The 22,783-nt window shown below is 33.1% G+C and overlaps 3 protein-coding genes across 5 annotated transcripts; 1 reads left to right on the top strand and 2 right to left on the bottom strand.

Annotated features, from left to right (window-relative positions):
* Nucleotides 1–5,386: 5,386 nt before the first annotated feature.
* Nucleotides 5,387–6,285, bottom strand: LOC116112891. The gene has a single exon (XM_031399016.1). The coding sequence runs from the start codon at nt 6,210–6,212 to the stop codon at nt 5,607–5,609; it is 606 nt and encodes a 201-aa protein (XP_031254876.1). The 5' UTR covers nt 6,213–6,285; the 3' UTR covers nt 5,387–5,606.
* A 4,204-nt stretch (nt 6,286–10,489) lies between these two features.
* LOC116112875 lies at nt 10,490–11,630 on the top strand. The gene has a single exon (XM_031399004.1). It carries the CDS (start codon nt 10,566–10,568, stop codon nt 11,163–11,165), a length of 600 nt encoding a protein of 199 aa, XP_031254864.1. The 5' UTR covers nt 10,490–10,565; the 3' UTR covers nt 11,166–11,630.
* A 1,470-nt stretch (nt 11,631–13,100) lies between these two features.
* Nucleotides 13,101–20,596, bottom strand: LOC116112781 (homeobox-leucine zipper protein ATHB-15). Of its 3 annotated transcripts, none has more exons than XM_031398914.1 (19): nt 19,920–20,596; nt 19,029–19,404; nt 18,622–18,781; nt 18,316–18,416; nt 18,113–18,203; nt 17,635–17,730; nt 17,439–17,552; nt 17,264–17,347; nt 16,952–17,107; nt 16,765–16,839; nt 16,564–16,670; nt 16,291–16,483; nt 15,871–16,056; nt 15,609–15,689; nt 14,769–14,903; nt 14,343–14,671; nt 13,879–13,984; nt 13,570–13,719; nt 13,101–13,456 (listed from the first exon to the last, which is right to left on the bottom strand). In XM_031398914.1, exons 2-19 carry the CDS (start codon nt 19,235–19,237, stop codon nt 13,310–13,312), a joined length of 2,520 nt encoding a protein of 839 aa, XP_031254774.1. In that variant the 5' UTR covers nt 19,238–19,404; nt 19,920–20,596; the 3' UTR covers nt 13,101–13,309. The 3 variants fall into 3 exon arrangements, with proteins under 3 accessions (XP_031254774.1, XP_031254773.1, XP_031254772.1); XM_031398913.1 differs by having other exon boundaries at nt 19,839–20,596; XM_031398912.1 differs by having other exon boundaries at nt 19,029–20,596.
* Between the last annotated feature and the right edge of the window lie 2,187 nt (nt 20,597–22,783).

The following is a 22,783-nucleotide window of genomic DNA, read 5'->3' on the forward strand; positions in this document are numbered from 1 at the left end:
TTTATTCGATCGTTAACTTCAAGACCTTGAGGGATTAGTCGAAGTGTGCGTAAACTGCCCCGGACAATCCTGATCACAAAAAAAAAAAAAAAAAAAAGTATGATCTAGGCTTTGTGTTTTAAAATAATAGGATCTACTCTCTTGAATTTAGCAAACGTTTACACAATCGATTAATTGGTAGGAATTTTTGTTTAAAAATTAGAATACTCCTTATTCCACGTTGTCTCAGTTTTAAAAGCCTAGATCACCAACTTTGTATGTTAATTAATAGATAATATGTTTGATATAGATGCAAAGTATATTAATTTTAAACATGTAATTCATGAAAATCTATACAAAGAATTAACCATGATTATCATGTGTATTGCATATTAATAATGAAACTCACATGGTTAAAGACGAAGGCGTGCTATAGTGGCTAGGGACCATGCCCACTTTTAATTAATTCTTTCCTCGTAGGTCTCTTTGTATAAAGTTTTAGCTTGTAAAAAGAATTTTTTCCATTGATTGAATTTTTTATACTTTTAGATTAATTAATATATAATCAATTTTTTTAACATCATGTTGAACATTATTAATTAAGTATTCGCTAATTAGCCCAAAATAGTAGACTTACCCCTCGTGGAATATAAGTAAGAATTTAACTTAAATTTCTTCACATATTAAAATGATACTGTGATAGTCAGCACTGAGTGGCCGACTGATCAACTATGAATCTTGAAAATTTACTCAATTATTAACTTTAGGACCTCACAAGATTAGTTGAGATATACATAAGCTGGCCTCGATACTCTTGTTAAAAGAAAAAAAAAAATTGGTACTGTGATAAATTTATTTTATGTTCAGTAACTATCTGACCCAAAAAGCATATATTAAGAATTATTATAAAAATTAATATTTAACACTTAACAAACTTAACCCTAGGTCTACAGCATAAGTTCTTGATTATATACATATGGGATTAATCTCTTGAATATCTTTAGGGATCCATCCTAGTCCTAGAATTTGAACTTGGATATTCCAAGATCTAAAGTTTAAGAATAATCACTCTTAAGTTCGAGATTTCTCTAATTAATTAATCAGTATAATATTGTTACATGATGGGACCTTCAACCTTGTTATTAAAATCCAAAAATTGGCCGGTAACAAGAACAAAATTTATGGGTCCATCCCCCATGAAAAAAAAATCTTGTACAGCAGTTCAACTAATTAAAATTATTGGAAAAAAAATCAAAATTTTCTACGTCAAAAAGCAGCTTTTCTTATTTGCATGTAATTAGTTTAACTTTTAGTAGAAATTTTGGTTCCTTAAAGGTTCATGTTAGAGTGATTTGGACTAAGTCAATTATATTAAATTTAATTAATTAATATTATATAATAATATTGGTCGGTAATAATTTATCGTATATGTATTATACACGTAGAAAATCTTGCAACTTGATTAATTTAATTATAATTTTATTAAGTAATGGTGAAAAACAGAAATAGTAATCCTAATTGTTAGATGGAAACATTCTTAATTAATTATATGATTTTGACTGGTCAATTACTTCCAAGTAGAAAGTGACAACAAAGTGTACAAAAATATCAATAGAGCCGACATGAAATGTTAATAAGTTATAAACAAACTTATATAAAATGATTGAAGACGTCCAATTATTGAATACAAATTATTAAGTGTATGTTCTTGTATAATCTTCAATTAAATCAATTCAAACACGGATTCTCAAAGATAAACACAATCAAATTAAAATTTGAACAAACATAAGTATCTTGTCCCGATTATATACTCTACCTTTTTTTTTTTGAGTAAATAATATAATTAATTAAAGATCATATATGTTGTGCAGCCTTTTGGACAATCGAATTCGTGCCACTTGTCCTCTACATCATGTCGGGATCTAATTATCAATAGCTCATCAGTATTAAACATAAGTGTTCAGACCTAAACATGGGAGGCTTGATTCATATCCAGATTACGAGGATTTTGTATATAATCCACCTTGTAATCAGATAGTGTATAAAAGGGAGAAACCACCATCGTTTTGGGAGATCGATTATTCACACAAAGAATAGGAAATCGCTTAGAGATAATTTAACCTCGTTTTTATGTGTTTTTCCTTGTAATCACCTTGTATGTAATGTAAATAGAAAACAATAATATAATAGTGGATATAAACTTGATTCTAACTAGTTGAACCACCTTAAAAAACCCTTTTTTTGTCTTTTCATTATCTTCTCTACTCGGTTCTTAGATGGTATAATATAATGTTGATTTGATTCTAACTGGTTTTTCGCTTCTAACTTCAAAATAATAACAGCATAGAGTATATTGATTTGATGTGTATAATATAATGTTGCCAAATCTTCAAGAATACCGTAGAATTCAATGATTAGCTGCTAATTAAATGATCAAGAAAAAGATTAATGACAAGTAATTATCAAATCCAATAGAGCTTAATTCCACGTGAAGCATGTCAAAGAGAGAAGCTAGGCCAAGGTAAGTTGAAAATGTGACATCTGTGCTGCAATTTCACTTTCATGTCCACACCTAACATATTACCTAAACCTTTTGGCCTTATAAGTGCAGAGCAGAGCCACCAATTTCATCATGCATTATAAAAGAAGAAAAAATTGAAAATAAAAATAATTAAAAAGTTAAAAACGACTTCTGGTTATTAATAATCAAACATCAATCTTTGCCCACAAGAAATCACATTCCAGAATCCAGCTCATCTTTTCTCCATTATTCTATTATTGTTTTAGAATTATTGTTATCGGAACTTTGTGTTTCCGTTGCTGTCAATGTTTTTGGTTCATTCAAATCAAGTAATCAGTTGCCATTTTTGTCTAATTTATTATATATATATAATATATATGAACATCACTGATGCATATAATTTTTTTTTTTTTTATAACCAGGGTATTTGGGTCAGTTTACACGTACCTCAATTAATCTTTCGGGATCTTGGAACTACTAGTCGGATAAGAACTCCAGTAGTAACCTTTATTAGCAATCGAGGAAGGACTCGAATTTAGAACATCTTGAGTAATATACCCAAGAGTTTTTATTAAACCATTCGGCTACTCAGAGATAGTTAGATGCCTATAAATTTGCTTTCTCTATAAAAAAATTACTACACTACTTATTTAAAAAACCTTTAAAATCCGTACTTTTATTCCGTAGACAAAATTTAAAATATATTTATACCAGGTATTTTATTGAAATCTTATCTTTTAAATTCTATAGACAAAATTTAAAACATATTTATACCAGATATTTTATTGAAATTTTATTTTTTAAAATCTATAACGTCTGCAGCTAAAAATATCTGTGTTTGTATATATTATAATACCGAAGAAGAGATTCAATTTGATGCATTTTTATTGTTTAAAAGTGTTTTTATGTATAGAAATCGCCCACATGAGTATTTTCATATATTAAGCTGTACAACTTGTTGTACTACAGTGGAGTCCAGTTTGTCAAACGATAGTTTTTCACATACAAAAAGCCAGTGAAGAATGAAAAAGAATGTAAAGAAAAGTAGGGTTAGCTCACCATAAAGACAGTTGTTTTCTTCAGGATTTGCTTTTGCAGCAGCCAATTTTAGCTTAGATATAGATTACCTAATCCAGTGTATAAAAACATATTAATTTGACGATCAATTTGTACTTAGCTGTGTCGGTCTTCTCGGTTGCACATTCCGAAAACTTTTGCTTCTTAACAAAAGCTAATTAGTCCAAGTAAACTTTGATGTCAACTTCATTATTTTAATTATCAAATATTGATCATTTCAATCATTCAGCTCTAGCTATTTCAAGATATGTAATGCTACCTATATATATCTCCATCGATCTCGATCTCGATCTCTTGACTTTAAATATCTTACGTTCTCTTAAGAAAATTATTCATCGTTTGATTATTTAGTTAAAACTCGATTAATTAACACATGTCAATACCCCATTTATAGAGTTTCCTAAACTCAAAATGACAATTAAATAAACGTCAGAAGTTGATTAGTTTTAATTAGTTAACTTCTGGGATCAAAATCCTCTTCTGATACGAGTTTTGATTAATGACTTTTTTGGGGTTATTTTCTTCTTAATTAACTTAAAATTTTAAAACTAATTAAAGCTGATGAAGGGCCTCCATCATTGACTCTCCAATGTGCGTAAGTCGCCGACTGAAGCTTTTGTGTGAAAGATTAAAACTCTTTACAACCTTTAAAATCACTTTAGGTTCCAATAGGCATTCGAGTTTGGGTTGTGACTATGATTTCAATCTTCAAAAGCACCCAATTGCATCCAACCTTAATATGAGGAAGTTTCCTTCATGTAGAATTTCGAAAATAAAATACTCAAAAGGAGAAAAATTGAAAAAGAAAAAGTGGAAAAAAGGCTTATAGTATTTTGAGGAGTCACTTGGGGGGGACTGGGGCCAGCTATTTGGGGTTTACTTTAATTAAACTTAGTGGAATCACATCAAGACTTGAAAAAAAATCTACCAAATTTAGTGGAATCAAAGTGCTGTTTAGTCTGTTTAGTGGAATCAAAGTGCTGTTTAGTCTGTATATTAAACCCCCATTTCCCACATTCAATCATATTAATTCATCTTTGGTTTTGTATTATGTACATGTGTAACCCTTCAATTTTTCATCTCCAAGAAACAGTGCAATTATGTATGCAAGAGGAAAATGATATCAAAAAGTAATACTGAATTCAACACGTACTTCAATTACTTTTAATCATCATTGCGTGACATAATAGTAAAAGAATAAAAGAGGATTTAACATGATTTTCCGAATTCTAAGTCCATGGTAAAAGAGCAAGAGGATGATCTAATTGAGTCTCTCAAGTTTAAGTTCCCTTGAGGGTAAAATAGCAAGAAGGGGATTTAATATGGTCTCTCGAGTTCGAGTCTCTACGATTGCTAATAGGGATAACCATTAGAGTTCTTACTCAATTGGTAGTTTTAGGGTCTTAGGAGATTAGTTGAGATGCATATAAGCTAACTTAGACACTCCCAATCATTAAAAAAGAATTCAACACGTATGCTCATTAACTTCAACATAGTTTAACGTTTGTAAAAACTAAAAAAAGTTTATATCGGTATATGAATCTAATTCAAAAGATTTAAAGGTAAAGTTGCTAAAAATTCTTAACCCAAAACCTCAAAAAAACCTTTTCCAAGCTAGCTTCCCAAGAAGAATGAGGAAAACTCATTACTTAGGTTTGACTTTGTGTGTGAGAGATGCAAGGTATCCAAAGAACAAAGATACCCTAAGTTAAGATTTGAATAAATTTATAACGGGATTTGGGTCAAGAAAAGAATATTAGGGTTCTAAATTTTTTAGTTTCTCAACACTTAATTGAAATCAAACAAAACTTGAAAAAGGAGAATTATGCATTGAAATTGATCCCTCTAGTGTACACATCTCTTATAATTTGCTTACAATAACAATCTCCAAGACCCAGAAGATTAAAACATTAAAAGTTTATACAAACTTTTAATTATTTTCATTTACACTAATAAACAACATAAACAAAATTAACTTAATAATTAAAAAAAAAAAAAAAAAGAAGAAGAAGAAGAACAGAAACCCTATTCAACACTCAGCCATGGACAATTTATTCTGCTTCTTCAACTCCTTGTAAAACTTCTGTATAAACTCTTCAGCTGCTTTGTCAACATACCCATTATCTTCATCAACATCTCTCAACGGGAAGGGAGAGTCCGTTATTCTCAACGGCCTCACAAACGGGCTCCGTCCGAAACCTGGCAACGCCGGGGAAGCCTCCACCACCATGTCATTATTGTTGAGCATCTCGAGAACCGCCTTGACGGTGTTGATGTCGTCGTCGTCAGTAGGCGGCGCGTGGGTGCACCCGAAGAAATGGTGGTAGTTGCTCTTCCTCTTGTTGAGGTGGAAAGGGAAAGTGTAGTTGGGGGTGTTGCTGCAGCTGAACTCATACTCATTTGGGGGTAACACGTAGGAGGAGACGTGGTGGTGGCTATGGTGGTGATTGTGGTGGCTGTGATGGTGGAGGAGATTGCTGAGGGCTTTCCCGGCAATCTTGCCGCGTTTGAGCATCATGTTGAGATCAACCATGAGCTTCCTTTTGGATAGGCCTTTTCTCACCATGAAGAAAATTACACGTACTATGCTCCACATTCTTTTGGCTAACACTGGTAGATTTTGTTGTTGCTCCATTTTCTTTTTAATCTGTTTTTGTTTTTCTTGTTTTTGTTTTTTGATTTGAGAGAATGAGAGAGAGAGAGAGGGAGAGAGAGAGGAAAGAGAAGATAGTTGATTGGGTTAAGAAAAAGAGAAGGGAGAAGGGAGTATTTAAAGGGGAGGGGAGGAAGAAGGCAAAGATGGTGGTGTGCTTTAGATTTTTAAACTTTAGCTACAATTTCTTGTGGGCATGCATGGATTTTTTTTATTTTTATTTTATTTGGTACAATCATGCATGATTGGATATTATATGGTGTGTGCAATTTTACTCCTATAATATAAATTCTTTTTGTGACAACTATAAAATTGACATTCATTTACCCGCAAGTTTGGTGGCGTAATTTTTTTTAACACAAATATCATAAATTTATGAACTAATAGATTAAGACATTTTAGATGGTTTTAGATTAATATAATTTATAAAATTGATACGGACAAACTTAGTGGTATCACTTTTTTTTTTTTTTTTTTTAAACTAAAGTGTTCGAACCAATTTATATTTATTTTGACTAATCCTCAAAGGAAGCTATATGACAACAACCCATTGTCGCGGCCCCTAAGTAAAACATTTTAGATAGATTTAAATCGATACAATTTAGATGTACAATATCAATCATTCAATGTATCCATCGTCTCAATCAATTTAGAGTCAATACTCTTAAACTTTTTGGTTTACTTGACAATTTCAAATCAAAACTCTTATAAAGATCACTTTTAGGTTACTTGAAAAAATTTAAATAAAAACTCATATAAAGAGGCACACCTTAGAACTAGCTTTATAGAGTTTCCTTTTATATAAAAAATAATTAAACCAAACATGAGGATTTAGAGTAACCAATAAAATTGAAGGGATTCACATGCATGTTGGCCTTTTGGTTTACTTAACCAGAGAGAATAGTAATACAAAATGTTAAAGCTTGTGTTGTATATTGACTTTCTTTTTTTTGTAGGTTTGAAAAACATGCTCAATTTTCAGCTACAATTAAATTATTAGCCTCTCACCCTCTCCCCCCTCCAGCCACCATCTATACTTAATGTATAAGCAAGAGACCTTCAACTATAAAGCTATCTTGCAGGATTTACATGTGCACAATTATTAGTACGGTGGTGGTCTTTATTAATTTCTTGATTAAATTCGAAACTGGCTTAATTAGTGCTTGGATGAGTTCTCAGTTATATGATCATGAACCTCACGGGGCATTTGACACAATTATTAAGTATTTATACATGGGTCTTCAATTATGGTCGAAGAAAATGAAATTAATCTAGTGTAATTAAGAATAATTAAACATATTGAAAGTCCAAAAATATTACTGGGAACTATCTCTGGGTAGCTAAGTGGTTCGATAGGAACTCTTAGGTGTATTATTCAAGAGTTAAAGATTGTTATCATATATTTTAATCAATTCTAACATGTATACATATTGAAAGTCCAAAAATATCACTAGGAACTACTTCTAGGTGGTCGAGTGGTTCGATATGGACTCTTGGGTGTATTACTCAAGAGGTAATGAGTTCAAGTTCCTTCTCGGTTACTAATAGGAGTAGTTACTAGAGCTCTTACCTAGTCGGTAGTTCCAAGGTTTCCGATGATTAGTTGAGATGCATGTAAACTGGTCGGACAACCCTGATCATATATATATCATTGGGTATATTTAACTCAAAATAAAGTTGAGATACAAAGTTAGAATCTCAACCCATGTAACAGTTGATTCGATAACATGATTTTAGTTATAGGATGATTTTAAGAGTAAATTAAAGTAGATTAAAAATAGCTAACTTATACATTAAAATAAGATAGAAATTTAAATCAATAAAATCTTAGTAAAAAATCTAATTATCTAAACCGAGATAAGACATAAGTGAAAATATGGGTTTTTGTCTTTGTCTTTTAAATTTTTATATTAAAAGCTAAAGATTAATGCTAGCAACATATTAGTTTTTATTTTTTATTTTTATTTTTTTCACTCTCTTCAATATTTTTTATTTGACAAAATAAAAAAAGAATGCATGATAAATTTAATAATTTTAAAGGCCAAACACATTATTTGAAAAAAATGAAATAAAAATAAAAAGCCTTAAGCATTACAGATGGATGGATGGATCCCTTTGAGGCTCAATAGAGTGGGCTGAATCAACAATCAAGCCCAGACCATAGATAGTCCAAAGACCCAAAACCCACATATAGGGCTCAAAGCCCAGATCATGAATTCTACAGGCCTATAAGGTATTTCTTGGCCCAAACATCAAACAATACCTTAAAGATCGAAGCTATTTTTGCATGGCGACTTTTCTTTTCATTCACATGATGAAAGAGTGCAGGCCCCCAAGCCGTCAGCGTTCGCTACAGTTAGCAATGAAAATGCACCCAACATGCTTGTTAAAAAGCCTCATTCAACTCACTTTCAAGGCATTAACTATATATATATGGAATCTTTATTCAATAAATACTGTTAATGGCTTTAATTCATTCATCTCTAGCCAGCTTCATCAACTACCACTCTGCCATCCACCTTTTTTTTGGATCAATCTGCGCATGTGGGGAGATTTAGCTGCTCGTGATTTAGCTTCAACTGCCATAACAGTTTAGTTGTGGTTGTAATGGTGAGATATAGAGTTAAATGTTGTCACTTTCTTTCGTGTTACTGTCCATCCATCTGCATGCAGCCCAAAAGAGAGCTGATTGGCTAAGGATTATATGGTTACTGTGGGCCGTCCCGTGACTGCCCACAGATTGTTTTTGTATGTATTTATCAGTGTACAGGGACAAGTAACTGTTCTGGTGTTATTTAATGGAGAAAGGGATTTTGCATATGATGTTGATGGAAGTAATTGCTACAAGAAATATGATTATTTTTTGACAAATTAAATGAAAGTTTCCAATGTTTCAAGCTAAATTTTCAATTGCTGATGTCTTAAACTTCTAGCGTGCAAATCAAACTAACTAGCGATAATGGTTGATAAAAAACCTTGTTTAGAAGAAAACTTTTATTATTATTATTTTTTTTTTAATAATTGAGGTGTTAAGATCAACTTACGCATACCTCAATTAATTATCAAGGGGAGCTATCTCATAGCAACCCTCCGTTACGACACCTCAAGTAAATCATGGACAAATATACAACTTTTACTCCCAACAAAGAATCGAACCTAAAACTGTGGATTAAACCATTGCAACCCCCTTGATTTGCCCTTACCACTAAGCTACCCATGGGTGGGTTATTTAAAATAAAACTTTTCAATGTTTCCAATATGATAGTTAGGTTCATTTCATCAATTTTAATTTGCAAATTAAAATGGAACTTTCCAATTTTTCAAAGAAAATTCTTTACTATAAACATCCTAAAAGTTTTAATTTACAAATCAAGAACTAGTGATTAACTGTTGACAAACAAAATGAAAAGCTCAAAATCAGCGACTAATTCCTATTCCTTAATCTATATATTAAAACTTTCAGGATATCTACGTTGAAGAATAACTAAACATGAAAATTAAGATTTTAACATGTCTATAATAAAGTCGAGTAATTAACTATATTAGATTAACTTTTGTATTTTGTAAATCCAATAATTAGTTTCTACCGATTCAGTCTACACATTGAAAACTATAAGGCATATGTCGTGTATGATTTATACTTCTCTTAGTCTTGACATATTATAGCTTATGCATAAAAGATTTTCTATTATATGTATTTTGTAATAGTGAGAAACCTAGAGTGTGAAAAAACAGAGAGCAAGAGTGAACTGTCGTAATTTAAATGGTGGACGTAGTTCCTTGATTGGAATGAATCAGGATAAATCGTGTGTCTTTTTTACTTTTCTGTTTTTATTTTGTGTCTTTTAGTTGTGGTTTCAACAGCATATACCAGAATATGTATATTACATGGTGATGTAAAAAAATAAAGCAAAAAAAGCTCACAACTATATATCTACTAAAGAGGGATAGAAAGAGAAAGGAAGGCATGCAAGAAGTTAATCATATGAATTTCAGAAAGGTGATGCAAAAATTGAATGAAGTTAGATATGTAGAGTTATCATCATCATCACTATTCACCAACTAATTAAAGCCAAAATAATTTGCTTTTTCTCAGAAATCTTTCTTGAAAAGTCGAGCATGTTCACGTTTCTTCACGCTTCAACTGATAGCTGACATGTGAATCTCCAATATCCGCATAAATTTAGTGCTTCAGATTCCAAACAATCTATTATAAATAAACCTTCGTCAACCTCACCTTCTTCACCATTCGAAACACAGCCAATCTTCCCAATCATTCAATACCCTCTTCAGGTTCTGGCTAGTTTGTTTTCATTCATTCCTGAAATCATCAATATGGCGCCTCACGGAGAATCCATTCCCAGCAGTTTCACTTCAGCTCGCACCAACAACTTCTCCAAGCCTCCGCGACTATCGAACGATAGTTTAAGTCGAACCATATCGGATATTTCCTTCGAACTGTGCAGGGAGGAGATAGATAACATCAAATCGCAAGCGAGTCTTCCACCGATATCTGAGGTCGAGGACGCGAAATGCGAGTGTTGTGGGATGTCGGAAGAGTGCACGCCGGAGTATATCGACCGCGTGCGAAAAAAGTTCTCCGGGAAGTGGATATGCGGGTTGTGCACGGAGGCGGTGAAGGAAGAGATGGAGAAAAACGGAGGGAAAAGTGATGATGCATTGAATGCACATATGAATGCATGCGCTAGGTTTAACAAATTCGGAAGGGCGTATCCGGTTTTGTTTCAAGCTGAAGCCATGAGAGAGCTTTTGAAGAAGTCAAGATTGGAGGGGAGGGGAGCTAGGGAAAAATCCATTAGCCCTAGGGATGTTAAAAATTATAAAGGAGGGCAAAACAAAGGAGGGATTGCAAGGAGTTCAAGCTGCATCCCTGCTCTTACAAGGGAGATTAACGATCTTACAATTGCAAATTAAGGGTGTGTTTTAATTTGAAAGTGCTTTCGGAAAGCACTTTCAGATAATAAGCATAACACTTTTTTTCGCCAAAACTCTCTGCTTTTGCATGCATTTATCAAAGGGTTATGTGGGTTCCTATTTGTCACCCTCACCCTTCACTAATTAACTATCATAATTACTCCCTTTTGATCCTTCCTACCCAAATTTTAATAAGCGAGATTCGATTCGAATATCAAATATTCAGATTCGATCAGCTGAATTGTTGTTAAAACGCATCGACCCTTACAAATATAGAGTACTATATCCTTTCATCGAGTTTATAGGGTTTTTTCGGCGACACTTTTTTTGACAAAGGGGAGTTTTCTTTCCTTGGTTTCCATTTGCCTAGCTCTTTATCTTTTACTCAATTTCTAGGGTTTTTGAGGTAGAGCTAGGGCTAACAAGTTGCCTTCTAAATACCCTACTAGGGTTCTTAAAATATAAAAAAAAAAAAAAAAATATATATATATATATATAGTACCCTATTGAGTGTTTTAGCTTGATTAGATGTGGTTTAACTGTTTAAGTCATGGTCTTTAATCATTGTTATGTACAACTTTATTTATGGGATATTTATGTTTAAATAAAGTGTTTTGTTATTTTCATTTTTATAGAAGTGATCTCCTTATTTTTATCTCCTTCAATTAATAAACATGAGAATTCCCTCTAAGAAGCAAATATTATATAATCTCGATTATTTATTGGGTTTCTGAATTTGTATTTTCTTTTTTACCCATGAAAGATTAACAATAGAAATATTTGTTTGTTGAAATATACTGAATAACATTGAGTATCTCAAAAGAATCAACCAAGAGCTAGCATATACCAAAGGGAAATCTATAATAGGAAGAATTAATAGATACTGAAAATACAAAACTTTTAAAGTTTAGTTTAAAATTTTAAATAATTGGGATGTACTTAACGCAATAATCAATATGTCATATTACACACACACACACACAATCTAAAGTAATTTATAACATAAGATCTTGACATAAATATGTAACACAAGCTACTAACCTTTGATTATTATAATCCAATGGTTGAGATTTGAGAAGTTGTCTTATTATTACATTAGATTGCTCTAAATCAATGCCACAATAACCTATTTCTTCTTATTATTCACAATATAATCAGACATAAATTAACGAACACATAAACCTTACCTTATGATTGGATATTACACATTTCAACTAAACTTTCAATACCTTAAAATTAACGATTGAATAAACCTTTAATGACCATCTTTATTAACAAAAAAAAAAATCGAACTCAAGAATCCATAATCAACCTCTCAACCACCCATGGGTGGTCAAATTCCATGTTTTTGTTGATCTTGAAATGGACTAAATATTTTAACAGTGATATATAATGATTCATTTAATTTGTCAAAATTAAAACTTATAAATTTAAGTTGACATAAACCCAAACTTCACAATTTAATTTCGTATCTAATTTGAAATCGTTTAAGTTGCTTCTGTTTCTAAAAATATGAGAACCATTTCCATCATACGTAGACATATAAATAATGAAACCCAATTTTCTCTGTTTTTGTTGTTATTTCAACGATGAATCATTTCAGGTAGTGGTTACATCCAATCCAAATACTGTACATTTTTTTTGTTTTCTAAAACGTAAAAACATATAAAACATGTTTAATGGTATGACTCACATCAAGAAATACAAATTTTCAAAACCTAACATAAATAAATTTTCAAAGCATCTTAAAAAAACGTTTTCAACACTTTAATACATCAAATAAGAAACTGCTTTGCAAATAACCAAAAGGGTTTTATCCATTTTGAGTGTTTTGCCAAGAAAACATGTTTCCAAAATCAAAACAGATTTTTGTTTTGCAGAAAACAGAAGTGACCCCAGATGCAACACAAGAAATAAAGGATTTTGCAAACCTAATTAAGTTTTCATGTTGCATATTCATTACAGAATAAACTCCCAAGCAACACAAGGCAAGTTTAGAGAAAAGCAAAAGGAGGCCTAACAACCTTATCTGTCCTAGTAGCAAAGTATTTTAAGGCTTTCATGGCCGAAAGTTTAAACAAGCCAACAAAATGTAAACTGTTTTTCTGAAAGTGTTTTCTATTTATCCTTGGCTGCTCCAAATATCAGACAAAAGACCAGTTAATGAACATAAAGCAGATGCAATGAGCAGTCTCTTCTTCATTCAGTACCTTCCATGCTACTGCACGTTCATAAGAAACCGGTCTACCCATGCTCGACAAACAGATACCACCTTGAAGACAAGCAAACCCCTACAAAGTGCAAAACTCGATCAATTTCTATTCATCTTTTCATGAAAAGGAAAAAAGAATTCATAAAGCTGTCTAATTTTTCTATATAGTCAGAATTGAGGGAATTATTGAACCTGTTGCATTATCTGTGGGAACTCTGAGCAGAGAGTCTTTCGTCCATGATCATCAAATATCTTTTCCAAAGTTATGTCTTGCAGTGCAACCAAGGTTGTCTCAAGCATATCAAGTCCTGCTTGATTTGCAAAAGTGAAAACGGGCAATGCCTGCAACATAAACTCAGGTGTTTAGACAGAATTGGTTTTTAGAGAATACTAGATTTTTAAATGATATGATTTCTTTGGCCCTAGAAATTATAACTCCCCAACCAAAGACCTCATTTATCACGAGGCAAGATAAAATGAAGAGGGAGTCATCATGCACACCTTCAGAGAGCAGCACATGATAGCATCTGTGTGATGCCACAGGGTTTTGAGAACGGATTCACTCCCTTCGCTGCTGGATTTGAGCAGCTCCACACCCAAGTAACACCTGGGAAATTTAGAAACAAAAATACAAACAGTGAAACCTCTGATCATGGAACAAAACATAGCAGCAGTTTTCTTTGCATCAATGTACATTTTCAACAGCATTTCTTAGGAGTCCATTAACATACAAGCGAAAAATACAGAAACAATCTAATTTCAGTTATGTTTTCCAGTATGTATGAAATTGAAATTCAACATCTATATGACACAAAATCATTCATGACTTGATAAAGTAATGAAAAGCAATTGTAACAAAAATCAGTTTGGCAACAAATTTGTTCACAGAAAGGTATTGTCCTCCATGCTAAATAAATGATGTGACCTTCCATGTTTAAAAATTGAAAAACAGACAAATAACATACCTATAACTCTGGCAGATCCAACGAGCAAGTGTCTGTGCTTCAGGAGTGCCCAAAGGTGTCCGAAGACCAGCTTGAGAACTTAAATGAGAGGGAGAGAGTGCTAATGCAACCCTCTGAACAGATGATATAATGCTGCGGACATATTGCCGAGCCATGGATGCCACATGATCCTGCATGTGACTTTCAAATGCAAATTCAAATGCTATTGTCATCACTGATCTCATGCAGCAGCTAGAATTAGCAGAGTAGTCACTAGACACTCTATTTCCAGCTGGGCCAATCTCAAGAGCAGAAGCAAGGTCCAAGGTTCGATTTGGACTAGAGGCTTCCTGAAATATTTTGCAAGGTATCAATTAGGGAAGTTCACAATATGTGATGCAATAATAAGTAGAATAGTTCATGCAACAATGTAATTTCTTAACCAACCTTTCCAGAATCAAGAGGAATGATGCGAAAACCAGATGGTAAAAGAGGAGCATCATCAGCAAACGAAGCATCAATGGGAGCAAATATAAGTTCAGCACAGGTGCCAATAGCATTTTCATCCATTCCACTACAGAGCTATAAAACAGTACAAGAGGAAATTTTACCAAGAGACCCAACAATAAAATCATTGTGAAGACCAAATATCAAAGACAACATAAGTATTTCCAAATATGCCATATTAACCGTTCACAAGCGTAAACTAATCAAGAACAGTGCATTCAAAAGTAAGATCCTTTTTTGTAATTGATGATATTGCTTGAACACCAAATTGCACCAGAAGGTTAATTCTGTGTGGACATAGCAAACTAGCTGATCAAAGTGTTGTAGACTAAATTTTACTGGATAACCTAAAGCTTGGGAAAGAGGAAGTGAGGAACATATTCATTAACACAAGTATGTTCTGATAAGCCTCTAAATTGCATAGCCATTTCAACACCAATGGAAACAAACATTCAACATGTTATATCACACAGGCACTTGCTTCTATCTGTTATCAAGGAAGTAAAATAAAACAAAATTGAAAGCATCCCTGATTTGTCGCATACTGTACAATGCAATTTAGGGTCAAACAAATATGATGCTTAAAGAAACCCACAACATTCTCAAATCCAGGTCATAACACAAGTCCAACTCATACCTTAGATGTGACTATTCTTGCTTTCTTAACAAAAGTTAGACAAAACAAACTAACTGAAGCTAAATTATTATAAAACCTATAATTGCACAAATTGAACTCTTGAAAGACGAAATAGGAAAACAATATAAAGAAATGATACTTACTTGCAAGAGAAACATGTCTCTAGGCATTATAGCGTCTTCAGGAGAATGGCCAACACCTTCCAACTTGATGACCTCCAAGAACTACAAAGCGAAAGAAACAAAAAAGGAAAAAAAAGGATCATGTCCAAAATATATATTTTAGAAAAAAGAAAAAGGAACCACAAAAAGTAAAACCAAGTTCTTATATCACACTAATGCATAAGAAAGAATAATACAGTATAATAAAATAATTGTGGATAACTATAAGTATCAAGATGCTTACCTCTTCATGTTCAATAGTGTGAGCCAGTGGAAGAATAACTTGACTCCCAAAACCTCCAACTCTGGACCCTGCTAAGCTACAGGGACCAACCTTGATAGCTGCAGCTGAGTAAACATCAATATTATTGTCTGCCCATTCTGACCTGTGCTCTCGCAAAAACCGAAGAAGGATTGCTGGAGGCACATTCTGAAAATGAAATAGTAGACAAAAGAATTGGTATTAGAAAGAAAAGTTGTTTAAAATTCATATAAGAAGCTGAATCCAAAACATAACAAGATTTGCGATAGTGCTCCATTCAGAGGAAAAAAGTTCCAACAGATTTGGTTTGCTATGTGCTTTGCCTTTGGACTATACTATCAAAAGCATAGCCAACCAACGGCCACCAAGAAAAATAAGAACAAATATTTTCAGTGTACCAACCTGCAAAAGCATTGATGCTTTTGCACATAGGACTGCGTTGCTGACAGCTGGAAACCCATTAGCAAAGGAAAGGTTTAAACCCATTAGCTTTTCAGGAGATGAGTTCACAAGAATGGTAACATCATCCATGCCATCATTTCCCATCACTGTCCATCCCTCATCAGTAAATCCATTGACAGCCTCATTAAAACCCCTATCAGGAAGCATATATCAGATTTGAATACCAGAGAAATATTTACTAACTGCATGAGATGTCAAATTAGAGATACAAACCTGCTCAATCGCTGGCTAAGTGCTCGTAGAGCGGCAGGTCGCCTTCCCCAGCCAGTGACATTAGACTGAGAAACCTCCTGAGCTATCTGCCTCAGCTGGCGTAGAGCCTGAATAAAAATGAGAAAGACACCATTGGAAAATAAAATCATCAGCCTTCTGAAGAAGCAGTGAAACCATGCTGAAAGTGAATGACAAGCTTACCGCCATTGTTGTCTTCTGAGCAAGAACTGTTGACGATTCATATAGTGGGCGCAAAACTTCAGGCACACTCCATGGCTATATGTCAGAACAAACATGCATAATTAGTTTTTTACTGCTCAGTGGAAATTACTATTTAGTAACCACAATCAACAATGCAAAAGATAAATTTTCAAATAAAGACAGGTACCTCCAAATCCATATGATCAACAATGTGTATGACTGAACCACCTCCTTCACAAGGTCGGATCAGGTACCCACTCGGCAGCATTTCTGCTCTGACAAAATGCTGCACTGGTGGCATGCTGGGACCATTTTGTGTATTCTTCAGGGATCTCTCACAGACCTAAGCAATATCACATTATAGACCAATGCAAGGGAAACATCAGATTAGCAAAAAATAATAATAAAAAAGGATGAACATACATGGGTTTGTGCCCATCCATACAGCCAAAATAAAATATCATTTAGTCTCACAAATTATAAACTTAGTATTACATACCACAAGGCTACCATCTTCTAAAACAGAAGTATAGCGCAACAACCAAAAGTCGCGAGCTGGTGCCAATGTAGTCAGCGCATAGAGCTAAATATACAACAAAACAAAGGTAACATTAAATATCTCCAAACAAAAATGCTCCAAAAAGTATTATAAGTACATAACAACCATTTATCACCTGCATGTATAGCAGCTCAATGGTTCCACCATTGGCGGTTGGCAGCACATTCAGAACATCCACAGCTCGGCAATCGCGAAACCACGAAGGCCGATCCTTGAGGATCTCTGCGACCTGAAATGAACATAGTCATTTATGAGTCTCACAAACTTAACAAAGAGAATATCACAGAAGAAAGGAAATTAAGTGTACGTACCCTAGTAGGCTCTAGACCCACCAGGCCGCAGGCTCGAGCTGCCACTCCAGTGCAACTATGAGAAATAGCAACGATTCCAACGGAATCCGGACCAGGCTGTTCATGACAAGAAGAAGAAAGTTAAAAAAAAGGGGCATTATGAAACAAATTAAAACTTGTTATTCAACCAAAATAAATGTCAACCCTTTACCGCAAGATAATAAAATAGAGTAGAAATATAAACATTATATCAATTGTGGTCCCACTATTTCCACCCACTCCCCACATTCTTTCCTACCCATTACCACCCACACAGGTGTAACATTCAGGAACATCGCGTGCATCAAGCTTTAAAATCTTTTTCCTTTTACCTTACACTCATAAGTTTTAGTTTTCTTCTGGGACAATCTTTAATTTTTGTTTATTAGATAATAGAAAAAGAAAACTTAATTACACACTTTTTCAGAAAAAAAGTAAAAGAAAAAGGTCAAACAGATACCTTCATTCCAGGCATTTGGACCCACTCAACAGCAGTTCCAGTGGCCTTTGAAAGAAACTCTGTTAAAGTCTCTTCTGCAATGGACAAAAGCCTGAAAGGATACAAGCATGAATTCATGACCCACTAACAAACACACAAAAATCAAAGTGGTACAGAAAACGATGACAGAAAATGACTCAACAACCATATACCCATTCACTCACCCTGCAGGACTAGCATCCCTTGGAGGATGCTGAGGTGTCAAATGGTGTTGACCACTCGTCACCACTGATTCACAGCTTGTATCTTTGGTTGCAAGCGTTGTCTGTAAGAAAGCAACTCTTATTTTTTCAACTTCCACATGATTCAACAAGATAATTTAAACAATAATGCAGTTGAGCTCATTAGGCTGCCCAGAAATTGCATAAAAAGAATTGCTTTTCATTTTCTTTTCCGACAAATCCTCACAAACCAAATAGCCAATTATAAGAAGCAAGTAAAATTTTAAAGCAAAAAGAATAAATTCTTACGTTTTGGGTATGTTGGCGGAAGTATCCATTCTCATACACCAGTTGTGACACCTGCTTCTGCAACCTATCATTCTCCTCCATTAACAGCTTGTTCATAGCTGTCAGCTTTCTATTCACTGCTTGAAGGCGGGAGGCCTCTTTCCTCTGCTTCTCTCTGCATCTGAAATAGCAAGAGTAGAAACAAACAAAATACAATGTTACTACCAAATGACAAAAGAATTAAGAATATTGCAATAACCCACGAAACATTACTTGTGAAACTAAGTTTAAACAAGGTTTCCAGTCTCCAGGTGAACAAAAGAATCGAAACATAAGAGCTTACAGTTTCATTTCCTAACAACAATAAAGTTAAATAATTGCACTATACTTAAGTAACTTAACAATATTAACTTGCAAACCATGCGTACCTTCTGTTCTGGAACCAAACTTTTATTTGTTTGGGTTCAATATTAGAGAGGATCGGGCACTCCCTAATCAACTGTTGGCGGCGAATTGAACTGGGTTTGGGGCACTCATGATACAGCCTCTCAAGAGCCTCAACCTGCTCAGGTGTGTACCTTACATACTTGCCATTGTCCAAGGTCACTGATTTACCATCCTTGCAGGACATTGCCATCTTCAATTTCACCACCAAAATTCACAAATTCCCACGATGATTCAAACTAGCACAAAGCCAAGTAGCTTCTCTTCTTCACTCACAGCTTCAAACACCTTATGCACAAGTTGACATTACCCACCAAGTGCTAAAATTTCCTTAAGCACAAGCTCACAAACTTCTAATACCTTCAAGAGCACCAAAAAATGCACCAATGAGTTCTAAGCGGTTTGTAATACCCACAAAAAGCTAAAAGCCAAAAACAAGTGGTTTCTACTCCTTGAACACAATTTTAAGCCCTTGATAGTTGATACACCTTAAAGCACAAGCAAAATAAACACAAACTAAACCAAACACAAGTAGCTCCTTTTCCTCAAACAAACTATCCACACCCTCTAAAGCTTAAAAACAAAGAACAAAATCTAAGGGGGTTTCACTAAAATGCATATACTCCATAAATTTATATCCAATTTTCGAACTTTAAGATTTTAAAGAGTAAAGATAAAAACGACAAGAGACAAGGATATCCTGATTCGGTACGCAATTATTCTTGTTTTGTAACTATGAGACAGCCCCAAACACAATAAAAGCATAAATCCTTCGAGATCAGAGCTTTCGACACTTAACGATCTGTTTCACGAAAACATTTCCAGTGTTCTCCAAAGCATCAGAAACAGAATAAACCCCACGAAACGTTTCGCACCCGGGTGGTATTTCTTGTCGCTCAAAGTTCACTCTTCCCACCAGCCACCAATTCCAAAAAGCTGATGCTCAAAATCCCAGAAAGGATTCTCACCAGAAAATCACAACGTTTCCTAAAACAACCAAACTAGAAAAAAATAACACCGAAACGTTTCGAACAAGACGTTTCACCGCGATTCGATGGCTTTCTCTCTCCTCAGCTCGCGAGCTACCGATTCCACTCAGTTACTCATTTCCGACTCGCCCATCTTCCAAACACGAAAGCAACATAAACAGAAAGCACCGCGTCTGCAAGATCTCTCAGCTTACACAACCACGAAACAGATCGAAAACGTTTCAACGATCTCCATACTCGCGAATCGTCCCTAACCTCTGAAACATTTTTTCTTTTTTTTTTTTTTCCCTAACTTCTACAGCTCACCAATGAACAAACACAAAAATCAACATCTGGGTTTTTTGTGTTTATGAAAAAACAAGAGATGGGTCCTTTTGAGAGTAAATGAAAATACAAAAACAAAAACAGCCAGCTAGAGCTTTTGTTTCTGTTGTTGTTGTTGTTGTAGTTGTAGTTGTAGTTGTAAGAGAGGTAAATAAAAAGCAAAAGCAAGAAAAGTACTACTACTACTACTTTGGGGTGTTTTTGCTTTTGTTGTGTTGTGTTGTGTTGTTTGTGCAGTGCAACAGCTTTAGTTTGGTTTTTGTTTTTTTTTTACATTTCTTTCACTTGGATTGGTTTTTGGCTTTTGTTTTTGTTTTTGTTTTGGGTGTCTTTTTTCACTTTTTGTTTTTGTTGTTGAGGTTTTTTTAATTGGTTCGTCACTTTCGGCTCTGATGCTCTTCCACTCTTTCACTGTGTAAGAAAATGGCAGTTCATAGTTTTTTTTTTTTTTTTTTTTTCCTTTCTTAAATTGGTGAGTAATCTGTAATTACCAAATTACCCTTTTTCCTAAACTTATTGCAATATTACTTTCATTCGAAATGTTTGAATTACCTTAAATGAGTGTGACAATAGCCTAGGAAAAAAATAAAAAAATAAAAAATATATATATATGCACTTCACCATAATATTAATATAAATTAATCATCTGTGAGTGATTTAATTATAAAATAACAAAAGAAAATTTTATGAATTTTTAAGTTCGAGTTTCTACATACGTTAATAGAAGTTATTACTGAAGAGCTTGTTTGGTCGTTAACTTTAAAGCTTGAGAGGATTAATTGAAATATATGTAAACTGACTCAAATAATCACAATCACTAAAAAACCCATATTGATTGAAATAATTATATCAAGAATTTATAAATTATCTCGAAAATATTTTCATAATTTTTAATCTTACATAGTTACTAATATTTATGGCGAGAGGATCTGATTTTGAAACCCTGGAGAGTACAATTATAAGAGATCCAATCAGGAAACTAATTAGTTGTCTCTTTTTTTTTTTTATTATTAATTCAATCATTTCCACGTAATTTTTTATATGAAAATTGTTTGAAATCTTGGAGAGTACAATTATAAGAGATTCATCACGAAACTAATTGGTTTTTTTTTATTATTATTATTATTATTAATTCAATCGTTTCCACCCGTATTTTTTATATGAAAATTGTTTTTTTGACATGCATAATTTATTATTCTACTTATTTGTTTAATAATGTTGATGTTTTAACTAAAATATCAATTATCTTTTTATAAAGGGACTATTTTATATATCTTGTAAAATCGATTATGGTTTATATTATTTAAAAAGTTGTGAGTTCGAGTCTCTGCTTAGGTGTTAATAACGATAGTCATTAGAGCTCTTATTTAATCGATAATTCTAAAATTTCGAAAGATTAATTAAAATATATATAAATTGACATGAACGTCCCTAATCATAAAAAAAAAAAGTTATGAGTTTGAGTTTCTCCTCAGTTGTTAATAAGGATAATTACTAGAGTTTTTATCGTAGTTTATAATTCCAAAAAATTAGTTAAGATATGCGTAAACTAGTACAAACGTATTTAAAAAAAAAATTAATAAATTAAAAAAAAAAAACCAAATCTACATAGATTAAACCCAAATGATTAAAAGGCAATAAAAAAAATAAAAAGTAAAAAAGATTTCAAGGACCTTACCTAACAATAGGGGGCATTGAATTAGAGAAGTGGAGAAGAGAGTTGTAATAAAGAGGGAAGTACAGGGGCATTAATGAGAGAATCAGAAACTTATAAAATACTAAAGGCATGAAAGAAAGAAGTCTGCGTGGGAGTGGGACACACAGGACAACATGATTAGGTTCTTGCATGCGTCTCGATTTTAAAGCTGAAAAAAACGTTTTTTTTTTTTTAAATTTTACTTGACATAATAAAATAATAAAACATAAATTATATTAAAATAAAATTAATTTGGCTCTGCAGCATCATGATGATGATCGTCAAATCAACAGACTGCAAAGAGAACAATTAAGCAGTATATAAGAGTTGCAGTGCAGAGCAGCTGACAGACGTGACCTTTTTTCATTAATCTTTTTATTTTTATTTTTATTTTATATTTTTAACCGTTTATTAAAATCTATGTAATCTGCTTTCAAAATCTAAGATTAAGATCTGCTTTTGTTATTAGAATCCGATGGAGATTGCAAAACAAAATCTTAAAAAGCTCGTATTTTAAGGTTTTATAATTCAGACTGATGTAATTAGTGAATAATTAAAATTTTATCAAATTAATTATTTACGTTGATGATGATTTTATTATTTTAGAAATCACTAAAAATATTCTCCTATTTAATCAAACTTTAAAAGGATTAATATTATTAATTATGTTGTTTTTCTAAGTTGAATTTTGGTCAAATGGTGAGTAGTATTTGAGAGTACTCAGTGTTAA

This window comes from Pistacia vera, unplaced genomic scaffold, assembly GCF_008641045.1.
Source record: "Pistacia vera cultivar Batoury unplaced genomic scaffold, PisVer_v2 Contig67, whole genome shotgun sequence".
NCBI classification, from domain to species: domain Eukaryota; kingdom Viridiplantae; phylum Streptophyta; class Magnoliopsida; order Sapindales; family Anacardiaceae; genus Pistacia; species Pistacia vera.